At 37.0% G+C, this 25134-nt stretch overlaps 2 protein-coding genes across 3 annotated transcripts in view; one reads left to right on the plus strand and one right to left on the minus strand.

Moving 5' to 3' along the window:
* Nucleotides 1–1049: 1049 nt before the first annotated feature.
* Nucleotides 1050–22043, minus strand: NUP37 (nucleoporin 37). 2 transcript variants are annotated; one of them, XM_041398592.1, is made up of 10 exons: nt 21970–22043; nt 20218–20437; nt 18510–18634; nt 17474–17546; nt 13765–13859; nt 6036–6126; nt 3662–3843; nt 2693–2743; nt 2194–2287; nt 1050–1401 (listed from the first exon to the last, which is right to left on the minus strand). In XM_041398592.1, exons 2-10 carry the CDS (start codon nt 20371–20373, stop codon nt 1288–1290), a joined length of 981 nt encoding a protein of 326 aa, XP_041254526.1. In that variant the 5' UTR covers nt 20374–20437; nt 21970–22043; the 3' UTR covers nt 1050–1287. The 2 variants fall into 2 exon arrangements, with proteins under 2 accessions (XP_041254526.1, XP_041254527.1); XM_041398593.1 differs by having other exon boundaries at nt 21839–21974.
* Nucleotides 22044–22184: 141 nt separating this feature from the next.
* Nucleotides 22185–25134, plus strand: part of LOC121332814 (PARP1 binding protein) — a 39467-nt gene continuing 36517 nt past the window's right edge. The window contains exons 1-2 of the mRNA XM_041398632.1: nt 22185–22300; nt 22908–23424. Coding sequence (XP_041254566.1) covers nt 23275–23424 — 150 coding nt within the window. The 5' untranslated portion in view covers nt 22185–22300; nt 22908–23274. The remainder of the gene's footprint in view (nt 22301–22907; nt 23425–25134) is intronic.

The following is a 25134-nucleotide window of genomic DNA, read 5'->3' on the forward strand; positions in this document are numbered from 1 at the left end:
TTGCTCTGAGGACAGAAAAACCCATGCCTGCTCCAGTTCCACTACACACCAAAAGGATAACAGTGCCTCAGGCCAACCCTTCCTCCCGGAGCCACAAAGATTTTTAGCTACAAGTGAATTAAACCTCCCCTTAAGGCTGCTATCTCTGGTCAAACAATGGATACAAGATAAACAGAGCACTGTTACCTTGAAACGTCTGCTTATTTACAGTTTAGGCACACACCAGTCCACTGGAACTTCTAAGGAACTTCATACTTGTTTTAGGTTAATTTTGTTGCCAGCTGGAAAGCAAAATTTCTCAAGGATAAAGGATTATGAGAAATATAATATGGTCCTAGGTTTCAAAAGGTGACTGTAATTTCACTTATTGATGTCCTACTTCTGAACTGGTTTTATGTGTCCCACATAAATAGGAACAATCAAATAAACAAATATTTTAAAATGTAACTATAGCTAATAAGGAGGGCTGCAATGCTGTAAGGAGCTGTTACACTAGTGTAACATCCTGACATCCCTTCAATTGCAAAAGTGTGCAAGAAAGATACTTAAGACATAAATTATGTCTGTCTTCTTTTTTTCATTCTGTTCTGGGTCTTATATGGGAATGACAGGAAAAATATGTTTCTAGAAAGCAGAATGCCTTTGATTTTCCTGTAAAGACTGGAAGTAAAAGACTGTAAGCAGAAAAAAACCCTTGCTATGCTGTTTGACAGGCCTAAAAGTAAATCCCTCTGTCGTCTTTAGAGAAATAAAACTGCTTCAAATTATCATTCTGATTTTACCATTAGCTTCTTCACTGGTAGTAGTAACTAGTTTTTTCAAAAACATCCAGGAACAATATTTTATCACAGTACACTACTGCATTTTTTTTTTCTTATAAGATAGTCATGGTTAGCAAAGTTAATATAGAGAGGTGCTCTTTCTGTAGGTACTCTGCACAATATCAGGTATTTGAGCTTTATTAACTGAGTGAGATTATGAGACTGACATGCTGGGACATAAAATCTCCTAAAAACTCCTGAAAAAAAAATTCATTTCACACCAAATACCATGTTTAAAAAGTACATTTTATTCTAATAGAAAAAACCAAGAACCAGATGTATGATAACCATTTTTTTCAAAAGCTCTTGTGCTTGCAAGCTAAAAATCAAACACAAGTGATTTATATCTTGCTTGTTTCTTTCTTCTGTTGTCCAAGTGAAAACCATCACAAAAAGCAAATTTCTTCATTTTACTACAAAAAAGGCATTATGCTGTCAAGCTTCATATTGAAGGCAAATGCTTATTTTACATTTCAGTAACCCAGAAGAAAATTTTATGGTCTCCTCCAACTGCACATAATGGAAGAGTTCTGTGCCATGTCAAACCAGATCCTACAGCTGCAGTTCCAGTAAGAATGGGCTGTAAAAAACAAAGAGAGAGAGAGAGAAAAATATCAGTACAATTTCCCTTATAAATGATTTCTAAACTGCAGATACCAAGTTGCATAGGCAAATAAACACCACAGATTAAATACTCCTTAACAAATACAGTTAAAATACAACAGAAATTCTACTGAAAAATGTGATTTTCTGCTACATAGTTTGAGTAGCTGCTTACTACATTTAAGTAACATACAACAGAATATTCCATAATAACAAATAGTTTCAACTCTTTACATTAGCATGTTATAAAGGTATGATATCAAACTCAGAAACCTTTTAAAATGAAATTACTTCTGTTATTCCAATGTATTCATAACTAGTATGTTTGGAGGTAATATTTTTACTGTAAGCATTACAAATATATACTGACTCCAACAAAACCAAAATATTTCCTACGCTTTGCATTTTCATTAATGATTTAAAATATAATTAGTTAAAACCAGAAAAAATATACCACTAGGTGTTTTAGCCTCCTAAGAACTAGAAATATTGCCAGATTAATTAAATATCAGGTTACAGGTGTTTTTCTTCCCCTTAGAACTGATATGGCAAACCAAGCTAAAACAGAGAGATCATGCAGCTTCTAAATTAGCAGTTTAAGTGTGCAGCAATTTTTTTTTCCTTAGCATGAATGCCACAAACCAAAATAAAATAAAGTGGGTATACCAAGCAGCAGTTCTGAATGGTTTGGGCTAGTTTTTAATTCTAGTTTTTAAGTAACATGAGTCTGATCTGAGGAGAACAGATACAACTCAAATCAAAAATTTACCTGGGGGTGTCCTAAATGATGAACCAGCAATTGAGTATTTGTCTTTCCTGGATATCCAGTGGTTGCAAACAGATTTTCATTCACTCGAGACCACCTGTGAATAAAATGAACCCACCTATGAATAAAATGAATGTTCTTTCCAAACACCTCTCTCATACCAGCAGAAGTGCACACAAAGTGGAGTTCTCTTCCCTTGGGACTAACTGTGAACATGTCACATATTCTATTAACAGCAGAGAAACATTTAGTGAATTAGCTTGTAAATGATTCCCTACCCACAGCTCCATATGCACAGTGTTGTAAAACAAAAGAAAAAAGTATCACATGAATGCTACACATATATACTAAATGTGGGTCATTCACAAATTTTACAAAGTTTATAGACCCAGTCCCCCTAAAAATTACTTAAGTGAGACACAAGCAGGTTATTAAACTCACAAGTTGGCATAGATATAGACTTAAACAGATAAACCCCATAAAATCAAGACAACATTTATACCTGAATAATCTGGCTCGGTCAACATGGACAGGTCTCTTATCCTGTGGATAACTAAAACAGACATTCAGATAAAAAACTGTTCTGCAAACAACTACAGCTTATACTGTAAGTATTAAAAGTACTTAAGTACTAAAAGTACAGAAGGGGACACATTGTCTACTCTCTGTGAAACAGCTGTGGGAAAACCAGAGCATTCCTGCAGCTTGAATCTCAATTTAGAGTAGGAAAACTGAAGTAGTTGTCCAGTTTATTATGGATCAATAGTTATCTACTTATGACTTGGAATGAAATTTTAACAAACACATACAGTGAGAGGCAAACAGTAGTGAGATACTATCTCAAATGGACAAAAAGAAAATTTTACATTTTTAACATAAAATATTGATAAAGATGAAACAAAGAATACCAGGGAATGGTTTGTATCAATATCATAATTCCTGATAGTTGTTCATTTATTTAGCTTATGCATTGGGCCCACAAAGGTGAGCAAGGGGCTGGAGCATCTCTTTCAAGGAAAGGCTGGAGGAGCTGTGCCTGTTCAGCCTCGAGAAGAGATGACTGAGAGGGGACCTCATCAATGTCCATCAGTATCTGGAGGGGGGTGTCAAGGGGATGAAGCCAGGCTCTGCTCCGTGCTGCAAGCAACAGGATGAGAGGCAGTGGGCACAAATTGATGCACAGGAAGTTCCTGAACATAAGGAAGAACTTCTTTTACTCTGCAAGTGACCAAGCACTGGAACAGGTTGCCCAGAGAGGGTGTGAAGTCTCCCTCACAGAAGATATTCACAATCCTGTGCCTTGTGCTCTAGGATGACCCTGCTTGTGCAGGGAGGCTGGACCAGCTGACACACTGTGGTCTCTTCCAACCTGACCCATTTGTGATTCTGTGACTGCCATGCTTTATTAGCCAAGTACCTGCATTGTCTCATGAAAAGAATAAAGACACCTATGCCATGGGCATAAAAATACCTGGAGCGAGTGATATCCCAGATCAGCCAATCATTTCCAGCCACTGCTCCAATTTTAAAAGTATTTTTTAAACACCAGTCTGCTGACATCAGTGGTGTTTGTTCACACTCCAGGGAGAGAATGGCCTGCTGTGTGATCAGGTCATAGAATCGTATTGTCCCATTCTTCTCTGCCACCATCAGCTTTAAAAAGAAATTCATAGAATGTGGTAAACTTAGCATGTAATGGAAATTAAATTTTTTCTACTCTATAGAAAACCTCGAATACATTCAAGCAAATATTAACACTAAATGAAGAAGTACAGTTCTTCACTTCATACCAGAAGACTTTCTCTTGGACACTCTGTATCCAATACATAAAAACTACTTTAATCTATACTATTGTTACACTGTTATACATAATGATTACATTATTTTATTTCTATATTGCTATAGATATCTATGTGTATAATTTTGGTGGTTAGAAACATCAGTTCACAACCACCAAAGCACTGTGCTTTCATACAACGAAAAGTTATTATTTTAACATACAGCAGCTTCTGTTCTGAGTACAAAGGACAGACTGACACATAGTGCTGTAAAAAAGAAAGGCTTGTCAAACTCTGGAACAGGGCTTCCCAGGGAAGTGGTGGAGTCACTGTCCCTGGAGGTGTTCAAGAAATCACTGCATATGGCACTTACTGCTATGATTTATTTGATGTAATGTTGTTCAATCAAAGGTTGGACTCAAGGATCTTAGAGGTCTTTTCCAACCTAAATGATTCTGTCATTCTAAGCAAAGTATTAATTAGTGTGGCTGTAGAATCTGTAGAACCACTCTTACTGATTTTATGTAACATCTCCTACTTCATCCTATAACAGTTTGCAAAATATTTTATCTAAACTTTTTCCATTACAGCAGTACACTCAAGCAGTTCTTTTTTAAGTATTGTAGAAAGAACTTCCTGATTAAATTACAAAATCATAGAAGGATTGGGTTGGAAGGGAATTAAAAAATCCTCTAGTTCCCAACTACTGCAATGGGCAGGGACTCTCTCTACTAGGCCAGATTGCTCAGGGCTCCATCCAATCTGGTCTTGAACACTTCAAGGAGTGAGCCTTCACAACTTCTTTGGGCAACCCATTCCAATGCCCAGATGATGACATGAGATTTTTCATCATGAGGAGAAATGGTTTTCAGATAGTCATGAACAATAATTAAGAAAGGCAAAGAAGCATAAAAAAAATACTCCAGTAATACCAGTTAGTTTGGAAAAACAGAACTGTCACCAAAACATGCTTTCCTGCAAACTAAAGGTCATGGTGCAGTAAGCATTTTGACCTGCAATAAGCTTTTCAGCAAGAACTAAATCTATCAAGTTTTATGAGCGTTTGGAATGGGCTTTTCTTTTTTTTTAAAAAAAACCCCAAAAAGTCAAAAAAACCTTGTGCCTGTCTCTGATAATGGTCAAAGAAAAGACATGCTAATAATATCTAAGACTGGCATACGATTGCAGTATTTTTGGGAAAATCTATTAATTTTGTTGTGCTAACAAAGTTGCCCAGTAGCAAACAGCAGCTAACCCATTAAATTCTGATGCCACCTGAATCAACAGTTTTCTTAGTTAACAGTTTCCTTTCTTAGTAAGGACGGATATTGATATTGGTGGAAAGTGTGATGAGATTAGAGATCCTCCTTCCTTACTGCTGTGTAAATATTTTGATATCTTATTTGACTGCTTTTCTCTGTTTTAAGTATGTGTTTTTGTGGTAACCCGAATAACCATTTGTAGCTGCTTAAGGCAGTTATTGATAGGCACAATAGGAATAATAAATCCAAGACTGCAGGGACTAGACCATTAATGAAAGTGGATATTTGGGTACTTACCAGCTGATTAATCCTCCTCAGTACAATAATGAGATAAGTATAAAATCACAGTCTACTGATTTGATTTTTCAGAACATATTTCATACACTTCAAGCAACAACAACAACAAAAATGTCCCTTGTTAGCTTCAAACAGATACTTTTCAAAGCTTGGCATGTTCTATGAAGAGTCTGTATTATTGGTGAACTGTTACCATGACTGAGAAAACTCAAGCTCTTCCCTGGTAACTGTCAGTTAATAAGCAATCAGCAGAATAGTTATCAACAACTGATGTACCTAATCAAGAAGGAGTATTTCTGATGGGAGGAGTAAGGAACTGAGAGTAAAATGACAAGAATGGCAATGACAATTCATTCACAGTCCCTTCACATTAGCAGATCCAATTAATATCCAGTTACAGTGTAAACTAGGTCCTCAAACTTTAATGTTACTAGAGCATCAAAGATTCACACTTTAGGTATGTCCTCTCTCCTGTTATTTTAAAGGTGGTGAGGGAGAAAACCACAACCTTAAAAGCCTCCTCAGGATGCCAGCAAACACTCATTCCAGAAGAACGTAAGACAAAATGGGCCTTCTCATTTCCTTCCAAATCCCAGACTCTGGGGAGAAAAGAAAGAAAGAAAAAGAAGTAAAGTACTAAACTATTGCCATTTGACTGTAAATACACTAATTTTCAGTGTCTCAATATGTTCACAGAGGAAGTGACCAAATGAAATAGTGTTCATGCTGTATCATTTCAAGAAGTCATTGAAAGTGGCCAGTGCTGCAGATAATGTATTTTAACATTGACGAGCGAGGCAGAGCCTCTGCTTAACTATTCAAATGATTTGACATTTTAACTTATCTAGACATGAAATCTCAGTGAGATATTTCCATTTTTTCATAAGTCAACACTACACCTTTTGTACTATACCATAAATAACAGTGAGGCAGTACAAAGCAGGAAAGTCAGTGTTGGTCCAGTTGATACAAGGAACCTAAAATGAGGTATACCAAACAACTTAAATCATCCATGTTGCCATGTAAAGGCCAAGACCCTTTATGAAAGTAGTTTGGCTGCCTAATATAAGAGTTTCCAGCATTTCCTGGTAAAACAAGATTGAGTAATGGAAATATAAGAAACCAGAAATGCAGCTAAGGCAAACAGAAGGATCTATGGCAGAGGCAACACTAACCAAGAAGGGGTCTTGGAGAGCTTTCAACAGGCAAATTGCATGTGCCAGTTTTACCTTTTCCGTTAAAAACACCTATAGTACATATCTGGCAGCTATAAAAACATTAAATATTCAACAGTATTCGGCCAATATGGATGGACAGGAAAGTGTATGCTGAAACACCAAACTAGTTAGGTGATGGGTGAGTTTTCTTTGGATATGTTCAATAAGAATGGTAATGAGCCATGGAGCTACTTTGTTTCTTAAAATGCAACAAAACCAAAACTGAGACTATTTTACCTCACAGCCACCGCTCAACTCCCTCTTTTCCTACAGAATCGATAGCTCAGTTGTAGGACAAAGACATCACAGTTGTGAACATCATCTAAACCACAAGGCTACATGTTATTTATATACATTTGGACACTGAAACATACACATATATCCTTCCTCTCTGACATGCAAAACTTGAGAAAGAGCCAGTTTTTAAAGTAGTGTTCTGCCCAGTCTTTTGAGCTAGATGAGTGGCTACGTACTATTATTGTTTATTCTAGAGGATTTTTGCTGACTTCCTCCAGACTTTTTCAGTTTATATCTCACCAGGGTGCTTAGAGCCTTATATTTAAGAGATTTAAAAAAACTCTTAACCAATACATCATAAGTCTAGACAAAATATATGGGAATAAAGTAAATATATTTAATGAACAATGTTGTTTTCTTATGCCAAACCACAATAGATCAAATATTTGTTCTCCCCGTAGAAAACAGAGGGTCTCTAATCTTGAAGAATCAGTGTGCTTACTAAAAAAAGTCAAAACAAAAACCTGACAAGTGTTTAAAAAATGAAATATCTACTTGATTAGGTAATTTAGAAACATACAATACTTTCTTCTACTGCCAAAAATTTTGCCTTGTAGATTTGTCCAAGTCAAATCAACACTTCCCATGTGTATTTACTGTGCAGGGAGAAAATTATGATACAAGAGAAGATGGTGAATCATTTTGGCAAAAGGAATATGCCATTATGTTTCCTTCCCTGAAGTGAGTGATGTTATTAGGTGTTGAGACAGAAATTTATGCTTTTTACCTCCATAACTTTGTTATTTATAAAGTTACCAAATTTGTATTTTTTACTTTGTAAGAATGGCAGGACTGTTAGTAACAAACAGAATGGGGAGGAGAATGGCTAAAAGTCTCTTTTATATTTTCTTTATTGATACCAAAGATAGTATTATTTAGTTTTGGGGGAAAAAAACCCCAAACCCCAAAAACACAAACCAGGCAATACATATCAAGATAGATCCTTGTCTGAATGCATCATGTCTATACAATTACATATGTGTTCAATCAACCCTTTTCAATATTTCTTTGTGAAAAACCCAAGTAAAAAACGTGTAAACCCCAAAAATTTAGCCAAACTGATTTTCAATTCCTAAATTTCTCAGTAATCATAACCAAATCAGCTACAGATGCTGCCTCCCTATTTTGTCCACATTCCTATCATGTAAATCAATCCAAGAAGTCTGAGGAATTTGTCTCCCATTCAAAGCTCTTGAAACTTTACTAGTACTACCATGATTTTATATCAAACTAAAATAACTGTCTGTTTTTCTCCAAACATCCTTATCTTTTTTAACCCTGCAATGTGTCCCTCTCTTACTTCTCTTCCAACCAACTCTCGTGGCATAGACTTGTCACTGAGCTTGTGGTATTTTTTTCTGATATTTAAAAAAATTACACAAAAAATTTATTGGAGAAAAGTTTGAATAAATACAGTTGAAATAAGTGACCAAGTTTGATTAATGTATAGTCTCAAAAATAGCATCCTATCTTCTCAGTAAATTTTAGAGTAACTAAGGACTGAGAAATTATTTACTGCAGTACTCAGAAAACTTAAACCAACTAAAATACAGATAGTTGCAAATGCTGTTTAAGAAAATTCTTGAGATACTAGTACCTTTCTCTTGTCTCTCACATCTTGTAACTAACAAAGAAATGAAAACTGCAGTTATCTCCTAGCATGAAGATATTCATATTCCACTGACCCAGCTATATTATATCTTGTATGCATGAATATGGATGCATATGTGCAGCAGTATCATCATACAGTGGACTTTTATTACAGCTGGCAAAGTACCTCATTAGAATTCTGAAAACTTGTGGCAATGGAGATGATCCTTATTTTATCTTCTAATTTTCTGAATTATGAATAATTCTAACTAGAACCAACTGCTAATTGGATAAAAATAATAATTTGCAATAGTGAAAGAACTGAACCAGATTGCAATCTTCAGGCATTTCTCAAATCCCCAGAAGATGGAAGTAAAAATGGGAATTCTTCCAACAAAAGATTTCTAACAATTTTAGTGAGTGGGTGGGGGCTAGAAGAAACTTTGAGATCTGATTCCCACTCACATAGCATGATCAGCTATACTTGATCCATTACTCAAAGATTACTCCTGTCCAACATGGTTTTGTTGGTTTTTTTTTTTTAGTATCTAACTTTAATACATTTCTTTATATCTCCATCAGACATATTCCATGTGTGAGTAAAATCCTGTCACTCTTGAAACGCCTAGAGGACTATGGAGAAGGGCAGGATTTCTGTTCCTGAGATCACACAAAGGTGAAGTTGTTCCTCACTGAGCACAAGGAGTGAGAAGACCTCAGAAAAGGAACATGGAAGTGCAGAGATTAGGACATATTGCAGAGAATACAACCAATACTGGCTTTCTCTAAGGTCTTCTGCCAACTCCATATGGATTTGGCTATCGCAGAGCTGGAGGGTACTAGGCAGGACATGAAAGGCTGAAGTGGAACTGTAGAGATTCCTCTGTCCGGTCAGAGCAAAAGAAAGGTGTAATATTTAAATTTTAATGAAGTGTTTTCACAGAGGAAATGTACAAATATTCCTTCAGAAAGCTGACCCATGTTCACCATTTTCTTTTGGTGATCAAAGGAAACGTCACTGTTCCTAAAGAATTATCAATTAGAGTATTTCAGACCTTGACATAAAAAAAAAACATGTTATCTCTAGCTTCTTGTAATATTTACTTGGATATGCAATGAATAGGTTGATATATTTCTCACTGCTGACTGTGGGCTGCAATTATACCCTGCAGTGTTGGTAGAGACACAGTGCAGTATCTCCACTTCACTAATACACATTTCAGGCCATGCACACTTAGAACTAAGTCCAAGAAATACACATTTCTACTTCTACTACTGAAATACCTTTAAATTTATCTAATGGAAAAACAGAGACCATGCAGCATTTTTGACAAAAAATGTGACACTCCAGTTCTGTCCTTTCTACCAGAGCTGTTAAGAGCTATCAGCTTATTGTTCCCAATGCAGATCTAACACTAAATGCTTCTGTGGTATGACTGCTACTGAGAAACTCAACTACCAATTCTGCTGATGGCTTTCTAAAATATAAAACTTCTAAACAAATCTAATGCAATGATTTCTATTTAAAAACAATTTACAGGCTAGACTACATTCTAGGGCTATGTTACTCTTAAGCTATAAAGTGTCACAAAGGAAATTACTCCATCATCCTCATATTTTGAAGACTTCCTAATGAAAAATTTATTAAGATCACACTGAAATAATATTCCAAACATTCCAGAAAGCTTTTGGTTGTTTTTCTTTTTTTTTTTTTTTTTTTTTTTTTTAAACCAACCGGAGACCAGTTAATTCTTGCACTGTCCAAAACCAGTTGATTAATGCATTGTGGCTGTACAATGTAACAGAATTGTGTAAGACTACATACACGGATGCACACAAGTGTGCAAATTCAAAGACCGGACTCTGAAAGCAATCCAAGACTTCTTTATTTTCATAAATTATAATGCAGAACTAGCTTGATAAAATGTAACCAGCATACCTGAGAAAGAAGTAATTTGGTATGACAACTTTTATAAAAATTTTGACAGAAATCCATACTTGACTGCACTAGAAATGCAAACAGAGCATGGTTTTGGAGGCACAAATAAATGATAATGACCACTTTTCAACATAGACAAAACCTGAAATATTTGTTGAATAATCAAGGTAAGACTCAAGTGCAATGTGTGCTGGCAATACATTAAAGACAACAAGAATAACAACAACAAAAAAACCCCGAAAAACGAACAAAAAAAAAAAAACCAACCCAAAAAACCAGGAGTTACCATTAGCTTTCTTTCCTATTGTCTAGAGAAAAATCTACACAAAATACCCAGGGTATGAGAGTACCATGTAAAAAATATGCTAGATAAATCCCCTTAAAACCAGATGAAACACTATAAAGCATTCTAAAACTATAGTTAATTTAGCTTTCAGTGACATCAAACCTTGCCCCCTAACCCCTGCTTAGAGAACAAAATTAATAATTTATTCTACATGCCACAGAGAAGGCCTGAACTTCAGAGTGACCAATGAATTCACAAAGTCCTCTATGATGTGAGCCATGGTCTAAGGAAATGAACAGAACTCGGAAAGAAATCACAAAGCAAGTATAGTCACAGATAATATGGAAGATAATTCAACTGTACATTATTTTGCACTCAAAAAAAAAGGAAGAGGATGTAGTTTAAGAAATAGTTAAAAGAAAGTGAGGGAGAGAAAGGGATAGATGACTCTTTTTTAGCTTTTCAAAATACAAGCCATTCCAGCACTCGATGACCAGAAGAAATTGCCATGCTGGTATTTTTAAGGGTCTGACACTGTCAGACCTTTCAGTTCCACCTGAGGAGGGAATATGAAGTGATTATCAATCAGACTGAATTAACCTTTTGACAGACAAGAGATTCATTTTTAGCATGGATATGAGATTAGTGGGTTTTGATAGGATGGTATTTTGCATTAAGTAATTCCAGAAACACCAGGTCTTTAACCACCAAAAGTGGAGGGTGTCAGTTGAACTTGTGGTGTTTTCCAAACATTTCCCACAATTTTTTGGCTTTAAGTATCAAAACAAAATCATTTGTACATCTGAATTTGTGCAGACTCCTAGACTGTGTTTCTGAATCATAATGAAAAAGCCAGTAGTAATTTTTTTTCTGAAGAGTGGTGCACAGGGAGTTGCACACACACAGAGATCTCATTAACAAAGTGGGATGCACACATTCCTACACTTGATGCAAATGTTCAAAGTGTATACTGCCTTACCATTTCAAGGTATTAAATCCTTAAAGCCATTGTAACACAGATGACCACTGCAATTATTTTTTAGTGCGGTTCTACTTCACAGCTGCAAAAAAGTTTTGAGTTGTGAGATCAAGACCATGTGCAAGAAACAAGAATTCCTGAGTGACACAGCAGCAACTTAAAGGTAAGAACTTTGGATGTAACCAGTATCCAACTTACAGTGTCTGTCCTCCAGCCAAAATGACTGAACTCCAGTCTGAGATGTCACAATTGCAGCAGCATGTGGCAAGACTATTTAGTGGGTGAAAACTGAAAATCTCACTTCCCTAGAGGCTTCTGATGAACTTAAACCTAAACTTTCTCTTGAGTGAAAACCAGGGAAGACCTAACCATGCTTGTATATAGTCAGTACATACTGAGAAGTTGTTTTAAAACTTTATTAAGACTTAAAAGTGGAATTCAAGACTTGTACTAATTGTTCTAAAACTTTATTCCACAGGCATTATCAGATTTTGTATCCTAAGAAGAATTTCCAGATAGAAACAGTACAAACAGAAGAATTATTCCTCTTCTTACATTAGTACTGAAGCAAATTACAGAGTAAGTAAAGAATGATTTTGGTAAGTCCCAAGGAATGCATTTTCCATTAGTTTTAAAAGTGTAACCTTTAAATTCAATAGAAAAAACTCTTCATGCCCCACATGCATGAATGGAAAAAATAAGAACTCAAGTAGCCAAAAAAAATCCTACTTATTTCCCATGGCTTTTAACCAAAGACTTTATGCTTTATGGCATAACATGTCTTTCATAGGTACTAAGCTGCAACCTTGTTAGTATATATTAATTACATACATTTTATTTCCCTTTAGATTAGTATCAATTAGAAAACTGGTTTTAAAACAGTTTTCTTTAATCCTAGGCAAGTTGAGCATTTTATAAAAGAAACAGGAAAAGGCCACAGAGTCAAACAGTTTTTTACTGAATAAGCCAAATATGAGTTTAGATTTAACGAAGACATCAAGGACAGGAAATAAATCAGAAGAAGATACAGCTAAGTCATACATTTCTACTATTCACTCCTAATGATTTTGTTGGAAATACTGACTAGACATCTATGGAAAAACTGCTTACTCATCAGAGTACAGAAAGTCAAAGATGATGCTTTCCCAACTCTCTTGCTGCCCTACTGCAATGACCTGAAAAGCCTGCACAGCCCTCCTGATCTCTCCAACTGCACTGGAGGGGTAAGAGGAGCAGCTTAACAGATTCTTGCACACTGCTAGAAGATGGGTAACCTTTTGACAAACTCCTGCATCAGAAACCTTTACCCAGTAGCCTTCAAAGCATTCAACCATGCTTCCCTTCTACTTCCAGTTATAAGTATCCAAACATATGGGTTTGAAGCAGCTGTAATCATGGTATTTTGAGCTGCCCATACCACTGTATTAGGATGGTGCTGTCTTCAGGCTATGTCATCCCATCCCCTGGTAAGGCTAATACACTTGGGTAGATGGACAAGCTCACATACTGACTTTCACTGAGTTTAAACTTGACCCACCTGATGACAGAATATGTAGAGAAGGTCTGTGTAATTCAGCACTGAGCTGTACATGTCTGCTTTCTCCTATTCTCATTTTATTCCTATCCCAGAAGGGGGAAAACAATGTATGCAAATCCAAGACAAAAGTTTTCTTCATTTTGAATCTAGCTGATTCAAAATATTGCTTTGAAAAAAGATAAGCCACAAGTCACAGCAAAAAGCCAGTCCACAACCTAAGTTAACAAGAATAGTCCATTTCTTATCTTGTTAGTGGACTAGTCTTGTTAGTGGGCCATGAAGGCACACTAAAAAATATAAATGCTTATTTATTTAAGTGGACATATAAAACATTCACAAATAGAAAAAGTCCAGCACTAGTTTTTCGATAGTGTTTTGAACAAAACGCATACCTGCAGGTGTGATCATCACTTACACTTGCAATTTCTTGACCTTCGTTGGGAGCAAAGACCAGATCATTAATGTAATCTGTGTGGCCATCAAATGTCTGCCAACCAGAAAAGAGAAATACTTTTACCTTCGAGCTGACTGTTCCACCAATGCATTTAACAGACCTGCTAAAGGAAAGGTGTGTGTTAAGATAAAACTATAATTTTAATAGAAGGTAAAAAAAGTTTTTATGAGTAACTGGATTTCTTCAAAGTATCTAATTCGTGTGTAGATTCATACTGCAGGTGAAAAGATCCCCCCCACTACTCCTTGTAGTTAGCACAGAGGTCAGTTTGATGCTTTTGCTTGACAGAGATCTGTGAATCACACTAGAGCTTTTTATCATTTTTTCAACCATGGAATTTATAAGGTAGAAGATAGTAAATCTCAGAAAGGAAGAGGAGAGTTACCAGGCAATGAATGCATGATCTACCTACATTAAAGCACTCTGATTACTGGTAAGAAACTCTTATCTCTGAATCTCTCATTAAATACACCTATTTGTGTTTTTAAAAGAAATCTCACAAAATTTTAAGCCAGGCAAATTTCCATGTGTAGATGTATCTGTTACTGCTCCACTCTCCTCTATTCAGTCTCACTGATTAAGTCTCAAGGCACAGCTGCTTTTGTTTTGCCCAGCAAGGTATCATAAAAATGAGACAAAAATATCCTCTCGTTAACAGCATGAGACTGAGAGATTGCAGAGGAAAACAAGGTCGAATGAAAACGAGTTCTACAATTTTCTCAAAGAAAAACACACCACCTTTAAGTGTAGCTATTCTGAGGAACAAATGCAGAACAGATTAAAAAAAAAAGAAAATCTCAAGCACGCACAATAACTAAATCCCCCTCTCTAAAAGTTTTAAGAATGCCTCATCAATTCAATACAGAAACATTTTCAGCAGCCAACTTTTTTTTCTAATATTTTTCCCATTATTTTATTAAAGTCCAATGGATTATACTAGAACTAATAGGCCCTAAGATGATGCTAAACTATTTAGACAGAATGCCAAGTCTTTTGACAATTTTCAGCATTCTGAATTCAAATATCCTGCCTCATTTTACTTCTACAGTTCTGATGAAATATGCTTTTTATTAAGCAAAATTTGAAACAGGACAAGGAAGCCATAATTCATTTCTAAATGAAAACCTCAAAAGAAGAAAAAGGTTTCACGAAGATCCATCAGTCATATTTTACCTTTTGTTTTTTTTGTTCTGGGCTTGATCCAACCCATAAATTTTGGATTAGTCGTGTCGACAGAGTAATGGAAAACTCAAATGTGCTTCAAGTTCCTTGTTGATAATTACATCAAGACAGTTTTTCCACTGGGAAAACAGAGTAAGATTACTCTGTCTATCCCTCCAGAAGCAACACGTACTAATTGTTTACTATAAAAGACAAAATGTTCAGAGATTACATTCTGAACGTAGTCACATACTTCCTTCAGCTTTGTTTCCATGTTCTGGACCTCTCCTGAAGATCCCATGTGTCAAGTGTGCACCGTATAATAGATCAAAATTTTCCACATGTTCATCATGAGTTCAACCTCAGGTTTATGAAATAGGTTTTCTGAGATATCAGTTAACTGTTAATAAGAAGCCACTGTATCAAACTTTATTGAAAGCCAGATCAGCGTAGCTCACCCAGAATTTGTCAACATCTGTGTTTTTGCATGTGCTTTAAATCAGAGTTAGGCATTACTTTTCTTGACAAGAAAACTAAAGTATAATAATTGTCCAGATATAAGAAATTAATTGATTGCCAGAAAGGGTTTTCCACACTTTATATCAAAAAACTCCAGAAGACAGTCTCAAAGACAACTTTTACTGACATAAACACACACTAGTCCATATTCTTTGTTTTGTTAATGAGTTCCTCACTAATAGGTAAAAATATGTATACTTAGCTGTTTTCTGATTATTTTTAACATTAGACCAAGCCTGACCCATATAAAATACAGTATGCATTTTTACTTGTCCCTCAGCCAGAGTACATCCTTAATAAAGTTCTTGAACAGCTAATTTCAGTGGTGGAGCTGGCATAAACAAAGCTAAGAGCTTTACTGTTAAATTCAAGCCAACATTTCTCATTTGTATTGCATATGCACCAAACAATCATAGAATCATTAAGGTTGGAAAAGACCTCTGAGATCACTGAGTCCAAACATGAATTTAACACTGCCAGGTCTGTCCCTAAGCACCACATCTATAAGGTGAAAACAGCAATCACACTGCTTCCCTGGGCATCCTGTTCCAATGCTAGACTACCCTTTCACAGAAGAATTTTTTCCTAATATTCAATCTGATCCTCCTCTGGGCATGACTTGGGGCCATTTCCTCTTGTCCTGTCATTTGTTGGCTGGGAGGCTTGCTGGCTGATCCCCACATAGCTACAGCCTCCTTTCAGGTGGTTGTAGAGGTTGTAAGGTCCCTCCCAAGCCTTCTTTTCTCCAGGCTGAACAACCCCAGTTCTCTCAGCTGGACTTTCCTGGACTTTTGCTCCAGACCCCTCCCCAGCTCCACTGCCTTCTCTGGACATGCTCCAGCACCTCAATGTCTTCCTTGTCCAGAGTGGCACAAAACTGAAGAGAGGATTCAAGGTGCCAAGTACAGAGGATAAACACTTCCTTCCTCCTGCTGACCACGCTATTTCTTGTGGCCTTATTAATCCGAAGTAAATTGGAAAATTAGAACTTAGATGTTGAATTTAGCTCACTAGAGTCTGTAGTACCAAATTTATCCCATTGTTTCATTATTCCGACTTATTATCAATCCATTAACTAATATTAAAGAAATTTTACATTCTGCTAAGTTAAAAGATTTAATTTACAGCTTAACATTAATGCTTCTTGTCCAAAATTCACAAAACTGTAGCTATTACACAAATAGAAAACTTCAATATGGAATGACAGACATAAACTCACAAGCAAAGAGCATAAAGAACTTTTAGAACGATTTTGTCAGAAATCTCACTAAGCTGACTAACTATGTCAGTTATCCCACTGCTCAGTGGCAAAATCATGTCACACCAACACTAAAAGAAGGAAATTAAAAGTATGTGCATGTATGAAGCAACACAAAAAGCATTTTCTTTCAAGACATTTAGCAGCATCCATCTTTACTTCTTATGCCCTGCCTGTATTCATTCTATTATCAGTATGGCCACATAACTGACATCCACAATTTACTTAATTTCTCTATGACAAATCTCATTGTCTTAGTAACGTAAGTTAACACACCAAAAATAAAAGTCTATTTTTTTCTCCTTTATACCCATTAAGCCACTCTCATCAAAAGAGGCATCATATTCTAAAGTAGTAAAAGCCAAGGATACTCTCTTCCAATTTTTTAAAATTTATTAATTAGCTTTGCTTATTGTTAGCTAAGACCTCACCAAAAATCTTTATACTGGATAGCACAAACATCTAATTAACCATAGTACCTGGACTGGGACATTGTTTCAAAGGAAGAATTTTGAAGAAAATCAGAAGATCATGTAGGTGATAATTACAGTTATTCCCACGTTAAAGACAGAAAGGTATTTACAATACAGTTATTATCCCTAGAGATGATGGACCTAGGATCTGTCACAAGTGGAGCAGAAGGATAGTTAAAGATTAGACTTCACTAAAAACTAAATAATCTTTTAGAAATCTTACTAGCTGCCCTTACCTTAAATTCATTCTTGTCCTGCAGGTCTGAAGTAAACAGCCTTAACTTCCTATCAGAAGCTGCAGTACAAAACCTACACTCAACAGACAAAAAAAAAAGCTCATCAGTCAATCAGCATTGCAATAGTTGCCTTTTAATCAGTTTTCCTTCATCTTAAAAATGCAATGAAAAAAACAGATTTTGAAAAAACCCAAAAGCATCTGTCTTAAGTTTTCTGCTTTGGCCACAAGCAGAGTTATAACTGGAGCTTATCTGTAAAATAGTGTGCATCAAGTGCCAAGAATACTTATTCAGATATTTTTACAAAGCTAAATTTGGATCAATTACCAATTATCTGAAATATCTCTCATAAATGCTGCTGAAACTTTCCTTGGAAGAAGTTAAGTGTTGAGGCATAAAAACAAACCTCATTATCAGTGTTTCAAAATACTGAAATACAAAATTCAGAAACCAATTTCTATTTAACATTTTTTAACCCAAAAGACTGTATGAAAATGGAGCAGTAAGCAACTATGGTAATTTTGAAGAATCAAACAAACTACTGAGTACATTTTAGTTTAGAAGTTCACACTTAATAGCTAACTATCTTTCTAGATTTTCTAGATTTACACCTCAAAGGCTCTCACAAATAGTATCTAACCTACATTGAAACACAGCACTTATTATGCAAATAGCTTTATAAAGGGGGCCATTCAAATGATCTCACATTTACTAAAGCTCTTAAAAGAAATGGCTCCTCAGAGATGTACAAAGAAAGAAACTACATCTGAGGTCCATAAAAATAATGAAAAAAATATTATTTACAGCTTATTCAGTGGGGAGAGGGTCAAGGGGCACAAGAAGGAGGACAAAAACCAAGCAAATTAGCAAAAAAAAAAAAAAAAGACTATAAGAATAAATATGGAAGAATTCAGAGACTTCATCAGTGCTTTCTAAGAAGTTAGATTTCACTCATAAGCCTTGAACAGTCCAATATTAAGGACTTAGGAAAAAACAGGTAAGAGACAAGGAGTCACTGTAGTTTATTGTTAAGTACCTTATCTGGGGAGGTATAGCATCAAGTCTAGTTTCAGGACTCCATGCTATGGCATCAACTCTGATTCCATGGTGAAATGTTCTTAGTGTCTTATATTGCATGCCTTCCACTTCTGCATCCTCCTCCTATAGAAATATTGCAGTTAGCTGATTCAGAACAAGGTCTTAGTGACTTCTAACAAATCAGATTGCTACAAAATGAAAGGGCTTTCAAAATTACATATATTGGGATCTTTTCAGATCACAACATCTTCAAAGCAAAAACCTGGAACGTACTGAAAGCATTAACTTGAAATATTTAAGTACTTAGAAATACATTAAAGCATGAGTAAATTATGACTGATTGCAGTCTCAAACCAGAGGCCAATGAAGAGCAGAAAAATCAGAACTGAGCTACAAAGATGCTGAGCTCATTCTCTGTACAAGTAGTACCTTCACAGATACAACTAAGGCAGCATGGCAATTTAGCACACACTGCAGTGAGAAGAAGCAATGGGAACAAATGCAAACATGCAATTTAATCTGTCTTCTCTCTCAGTTGTTTTTACACCATGGAAAAATGCTGTCACTTCCAGAGCATTGCTCTTCTAACAGCACGAGATAAAAAGGTGCCCTCTGTCATCTAGTCCTAAATACAAGCTTGCTTATTCTTACCACTGGTAAAGAACACCAGATGACAGGAAAAAATGAAACAAGAGTTGGGATTATGGTCTCTGTCAATAAACTGACCCCTAAAAATCTTTTAAAAGTTTTCAGAACATCCAATGGAGCACCTCAAAGGATATTCCTACACAATTTTCTCTATATCACAATTCTGCTTTAAGATAAAGAACCTCTATGTACGTCCTCTACATAATGTAGAACCCAGGTGAGGATGCATGAAATTACCCAGCTTTTCAATGCTTCTCAACAGGAAGAAAGAATAACATTTTCCTCTCCTACTCTGAAATACTCATTGACTCCACATGTGGAAGGGAAGGGAGGATATGAAAATTGTAGAAAAACCACCTTGTGTCAGTGGTTGTCAAAATTTTAATTACTTCCTTTTCAAGGCAGGCCTACACCAGAAACAAGGTAGTGAACAACACAAATGTCAGTATGATTTTGTGGTGAGCATTAGGTGCTCTTCAGAAAATTTCCAACAGTAAGACCATGGGGAATAACAATAATAAAAAATTAATAATAATAAAAATATGAGCTACACTATTAATCCTAATAGACAAATTACAAAAAGAATATTGTATAATAAAGAGAAAGATGAAGGAAAAAAGCTTAGAAATTCCAAGCAATTGTCTTCAATTGATTGTCAAGCATCTAGGCAAAAAACCCCATCTAGTGAAAAACATTTTATCCAGTATTAAAATATACAATACTCAGTATTTTCCATTTTAAAATTTTTCACAATATAACTGTAAATAACTTGGAGGCAAGAAATTTTACTGTTTCCAACAGTCTGTGAGGGAGAGCCAATAAAAGCAATAAAAAAATGAGGTAAGTATTTCTACAGTTCATCCCTAAAAATAATATAAATATAAAGTATTTATATTTTCCTGAAAAACAAGTATCCTAGACTTGTTAGTGTAATAAACAAGTAAAATTCTCCCTTGTTTATCACAGGGAGAAGAGGAAACAGGAAAGTGACCAGAGTCTTCCTGCAGTAGAAGTGCTAGTAAAGTCAGTTTCAGGGACATCTAACAAAAATGACTAACCTGAAATCTGCAAGTCCCAACAACCACGTAATTGTTGCCACCATAAGCAATGAGGGAACATGAATCTCCACTGTCAAATGGATTGAATTTTACCACGTGCACATAATCCTCACAATCCACAGTGTAAGAAGTGTTTCTAGTAGAATCTTGCTTCATTTTCAGTGAACTAAATCAAGGTATCACAGAAGCAATGTCTTCTCCAGGATGACAATCCTCATTCCTACACAAAAATTTTAAAAAGCATAGATGATTCATTGCATGAATAAAAAATATAAAGTATTTATGGCAGAGCAAATAAAAATTTCCTATAACATGTCCAAGGACACAAACGCTGCAGTTAAGCTTATTAGATGTAGCCTGTTTGTTTTGTCAATCAGAATATTTACTACACTAACATATATTCAAAACTGTCTCTTACAGACTTCAGCAAGAACTGTTAAATCAGTCCTTGGCAACCCAACACCAATACAAAAAAACAAGTAATTGCACACACTCCAGAAGTGTCACACAAAGCATTTTAACATTTTCAACCAAATGAGAAGAAACAACATGTCACTACCTTCAAATTATCTTACTTGTCTACCTCTTTACAGACTGTGAGTCAAACTAAAAACTGTCAATGAAAACCCTGTCGAGCATTCAACCAGTTTTCACAAAAACCAGGTTTCTGTGCTAGAACACAAGAGGCCAAGATACACAACTGATTTCAGAATCAATTCTTTTTAGTCCCAGTACAGATTTGACGTTAGTTTATGTATTTTTGGGAAATCAGACCTTTAACTACACACCACGTGGAAGACCAGCTTGAAATCTCAGACCTTTGACAGATTTTGGTGTGCAAACGATCGGAAGGTCTCAGCATCCATGACTGAATGTTTTGCTTGGGAGGCAGCCAGGTCTGACAGAGGCATCACTCAAACATAGAGAGGCTCTCCACAGTTGTGTGTTTGTGTATTAAGTCATACAACAGTCCATTATATTACCGTAAATACTTTAGCCATTTAGCCATTTGCTCCTAAAGCCAAGTGCAAGTTTTAATTCTATCAAAAGTTTTATTCCCCCAAGGCTTCCCATGAACAAGCCATTATAGAATCTTAGAATGTTAAGGAGTTTAAGAGCATGTAGTCCCAAACCCTGTTGCCATGGGCAGGGATATCTTCCACTAGACAAGGCTCTCAACGCCTCATTCAACCTGGCCTTGAGCACTGCCAGGATTGGGACATTCACATCCTCCCCGGGCAACCTGTTCCAGGGGCTAACCATTCTCACTGCAAAGAATTTCTTCCTCACATGTAACTAAAGTTTCCCCTTTTTCATTTTGCACCCATTGCTCCTCTTCCTATCACTACAGCTCCTGACGAAGTCCCTCTCCACCTCTCCTGTAGTGCCACTTGAGATGCTGGAAGGCGCTGTGAGATCTCCACTCAAACTCCTTCAGGCTGAACAACTCCAACTTTCTCAGCCTGAATTATCGACCACCAGACCAGCTTGAAAACACCAGGAGTATTTTTACCTTCATTTCTCAGCTGATCACCAGACCAGCTTGAAAACACCAGGAGTATTTTTACCTTCATTTCTTTAGGTAGCACGATTAGGGCAAACACACGTGGACGCGCCTTACCTCACCCCATCCATGCACATCCTTTACCCTCCTACTCCCTCCTTTTCCCTTCAGGGCCCAGCTGCTGCTCCCCAGCCAGGCTGCCCGAGTTCCCCCGGGCCGGCGGTGCCCCAGCCCCGCTCCACACGCACCTCCGCGTCCCCGGCTCCCGTTCCCGCACGGCCCCGCCGCTCCCCAGCAGCAGCGCCCGCCCCGGGCGGCAGCGGCGCGGCTGCTTCCGGGGCAGCGGCCCCGCGCCCATTGGGCCGCGCGGCGGATTTGAACGCGGCCGCCGCGCCCCAGCCCGGCCCCGCCACAGCGGCCGCGCTCCGGCTCCGCGCTGAGGGCACCGCAGCGGGGCCTGGGACGGCTACCGCCGCCGGACCGCTCGGCCGCAATGCTAATGTCCATGCTCCTTCTGGGTGTTAGGGGCGGCTCCGCAAGGGTTTTGGCTTGTTCGGGCTGTTTCGCTGGGAGCGACAGGTATGGTCCCTCGGAGAGCTCGCAGGGTGGGGAGAAAGAAAAGCCTTCGGAGAGGTTTTACTCTGCCCCACGCTGACCTGCAGCCCACCTGTTTCATCCTCTGTGACCCCCTTATGACGTTCACATTAGCAAGTGGATTGTCCCCTTGAAGTGTTTTGGAGAGTGAGAAGTTGCAGTCGTGCTTGTTTCCCCATGTCGCCTGTCTTCCCTGCCCCTTGGCCACATTTCCTCATTCTGTTACAGAAAAACCAAACGCGCTGCGGGCTCTGCCTCAGCTGTATGGAAAAAGGTCAAAGGTTGAGTTTTTTCTTCTGTACGTACATGGGATGGGTATTGCTCCAGTACCGTCACAAAGTTGGGGAACTTTGTTTCAGAAAAGAACAAGTTTAAAGGCAAACTTCTACTACACTGTCATGTACCTTTTCTTGACAAATGCAAGAAGATGAGAGAGACCAAAGCGTGAAGTAGTCCAGTTACTGCTAGAGAAGGTAATGCCTTATAGAATTAAAAAAAAAAAAAAAAAAAGGGAAAAGACTGTATTGGTAACAAAAGTCTCTAGTCATCTGTGTTAGAAACTCTTAGAAATATTAAATCTCTTTTTTTCCAGGTTTAAAACATCCTTATAGACACTCATCTGTATGTATAGCGAATGCAGAAAGTACTGAAGACGCTCTGAGGCTGCTTTTGGAGACAAAGACTTATATTTGTGATAACATTCCTTTATGTTGGCAGAGCATACAAGGAAAGTAAAGGCTTCATGAAGGCGAAGCATAAACACTTTTAACCCCTTATCTTCATAGTTGCTCTGTCACAGTGAGGCAAGTCTGGTTTAGTTGGAAGAGTTTATTCTGGGAACTTGGTCTTTAAGAAGATACAACAGGGTTTGCACAGCTTGGGAGGTGAAGACCTGCATATTCCTCTGGCATAGTTATATTTGTTTTTCTCTTGATTATATCGATCTTCTAGTCTGGACAATGGTTACTTTCCAGCAAAAAATTTTACACTTGGTCAAGTGTTTCAGAAGACAATGGCCTTTATTTTCCAACTCTGAAAGGACTACTGTATGTGGAGCAGACTGCATGTTGATGGCGTTACAACTGTCCATGGCTGAAGTCAATAAACAGGTTAGCATTCTTTTCAGCATGTTCCAACCATAGGTGCCAAGTTGAAATGACTTTTTGGTTGTTTCCTTGCTGTTTGTTAAAACAAGGTGTGTTTAAGGGCCAGATGCAGCAAGGCAAGAAAATGAATATGATTAAGTGCACTATTGAAGCAGGGTTTAGAAAAAGGAACAGCAAGACAGATGGAGTGCTTTATGTGTATATTTGAGCTCCAGACTTTAAACACTAGTGTATTTCTGCTGAGCATGTCACTTCTATTTATTTCCATCCTATGTTTCTTTTGTGCTATAGATTAGTGGGGGAGAACTATGGCATTTGGGGTGCATTTTTTTTTTTCTGAGTTCTCCAAAAATATTTTTGAATGACATGTGAAGAAGATGGTTACAAAACTGATTTGGTATAGTTTGTGAGAGTTGTATAGTTGTGTGCACTTGCCACAGTCCGTTCTTGGCTGCTGCTTTTCCTGACACTTGTCAAGTGAAGGCCTATATGTTGTGAGTGTGTACCCAGTACCAGTAGGAATTTTATGGCTTTCTGTGTGTGTGTACATGGAGTGTGAAATGGTGGAGGTATAACCCTAAGGTGTCTCTGAAAGAAGCGCTATGGCATGTCAGAGCTGGAGGATGTCTGAAACATATCAGAAACAGTTGCAATATACAATCAGGCCTCTGCCTCATCTAAGGAGAGCTATTGCAATACTTGTTTTAATAACCTAAAGATACCTTTTTAGGTTAATTAACCTAATTATTGATGAAAACAATATGGACTGTTTTTGGGAGACTTACTCAAGTGTTGCATAGTAAGTCAAATGTGTAGTACAAAGCTTTAGTGTAAGAAAACCAAAACAAATGTACCAAATCAACAAACATACCAGAAACAAGAGAACCACATCAAAGTGAAATTCCTAAGCCAATAAAAAACCCAAACAAACAGAAAACCTACTTCAGTTTGTGCATCAGAAAAAAAATTGTGGTCTAAAATGTGCAGACTGGGCGTATCTCTTGTCTAAACATTAAGGATAAAACTGGTTAAGTCATCACCCATTGCTAGAAACTTTACAGTAAGGATACTAGAATGCCAAGATACTATGTTTGTACTTGTTGGAATGTAATATGTTTCAGCCAGGAGCCTTGTGTCCTTACAATACCTGTGTAGGTTAAAATGAGAAAATCAGTGTGCATCGAAATTAGCTCTTGGAAAACTGGTAGAAGACATTAATGCAAAACTACATATGGAGGGGATTGCTGTTTGTCATGTTTGTTGTGATTCTCAAGGGAAAACCGTAAATAGTTTTCCAAAGCCACCTCTGGGAACTAAAATGTGTTGTTCTACTGTATGCCAAAACTTACAGATGTGAAAAGGTTATGGTTCATTGCTCCCTGTTTTCCATACTATGAGTTTTTTTCTTCCACCAGAGGTAATTAGTTTACTCTACTTTATCCTTTTTTTCATCTTCTAGATAATATTCCTCTCTTCCAGAAATATCTTTTCTTTCAGACATGGTCTAACAAAAATTATAGTAGTTATTTTCACCTAATTTAATTTTGAAATGTTTAGCTTCTCCTTTGTATCTGAAGAAAGAAGTTTGCAAAACCCTGATTTGTTTTTTCTGATTATACTAGTTGGTCTAATAAGACAAACCTTTGCTTGGATATGTGAATTAAAATTATTTTAGCCTTTGCATGTTCTGCCTCTGAAGCACAATTTCTTTAG

The sequence above is a fragment of the Onychostruthus taczanowskii genome, unplaced genomic scaffold (genome assembly GCF_017590055.1).
Source record: "Onychostruthus taczanowskii isolate IOZ18803 unplaced genomic scaffold, ASM1759005v1 scaffold15, whole genome shotgun sequence".
Classification (NCBI taxonomy): Eukaryota; Metazoa; Chordata; class Aves; order Passeriformes; family Passeridae; genus Onychostruthus; species Onychostruthus taczanowskii.

Excerpts from the sequence above, each read along its gene's own strand:
- NUP37 (XM_041398592.1), bottom strand. The coding sequence starts at position 20,373 with ATGAAGCAAGATTCTACTAGAAACACTTCTTACACTGTGGATTGTGAG. Across the intron at positions 17,547-18,509 it reads GCTATACCTCCCCAGATAAG|GTTTTGTACTGCAGCTTCTG; the intron begins GTACTTAACAAT and ends TGTTGAGTGTAG. Across the intron at positions 13,860-17,473 it reads AGGACAAGAATGAATTTAAG|ACATTTGATGGCCACACAGA; the intron begins GTAAGGGCAGCT and ends TCTGGTTGGCAG.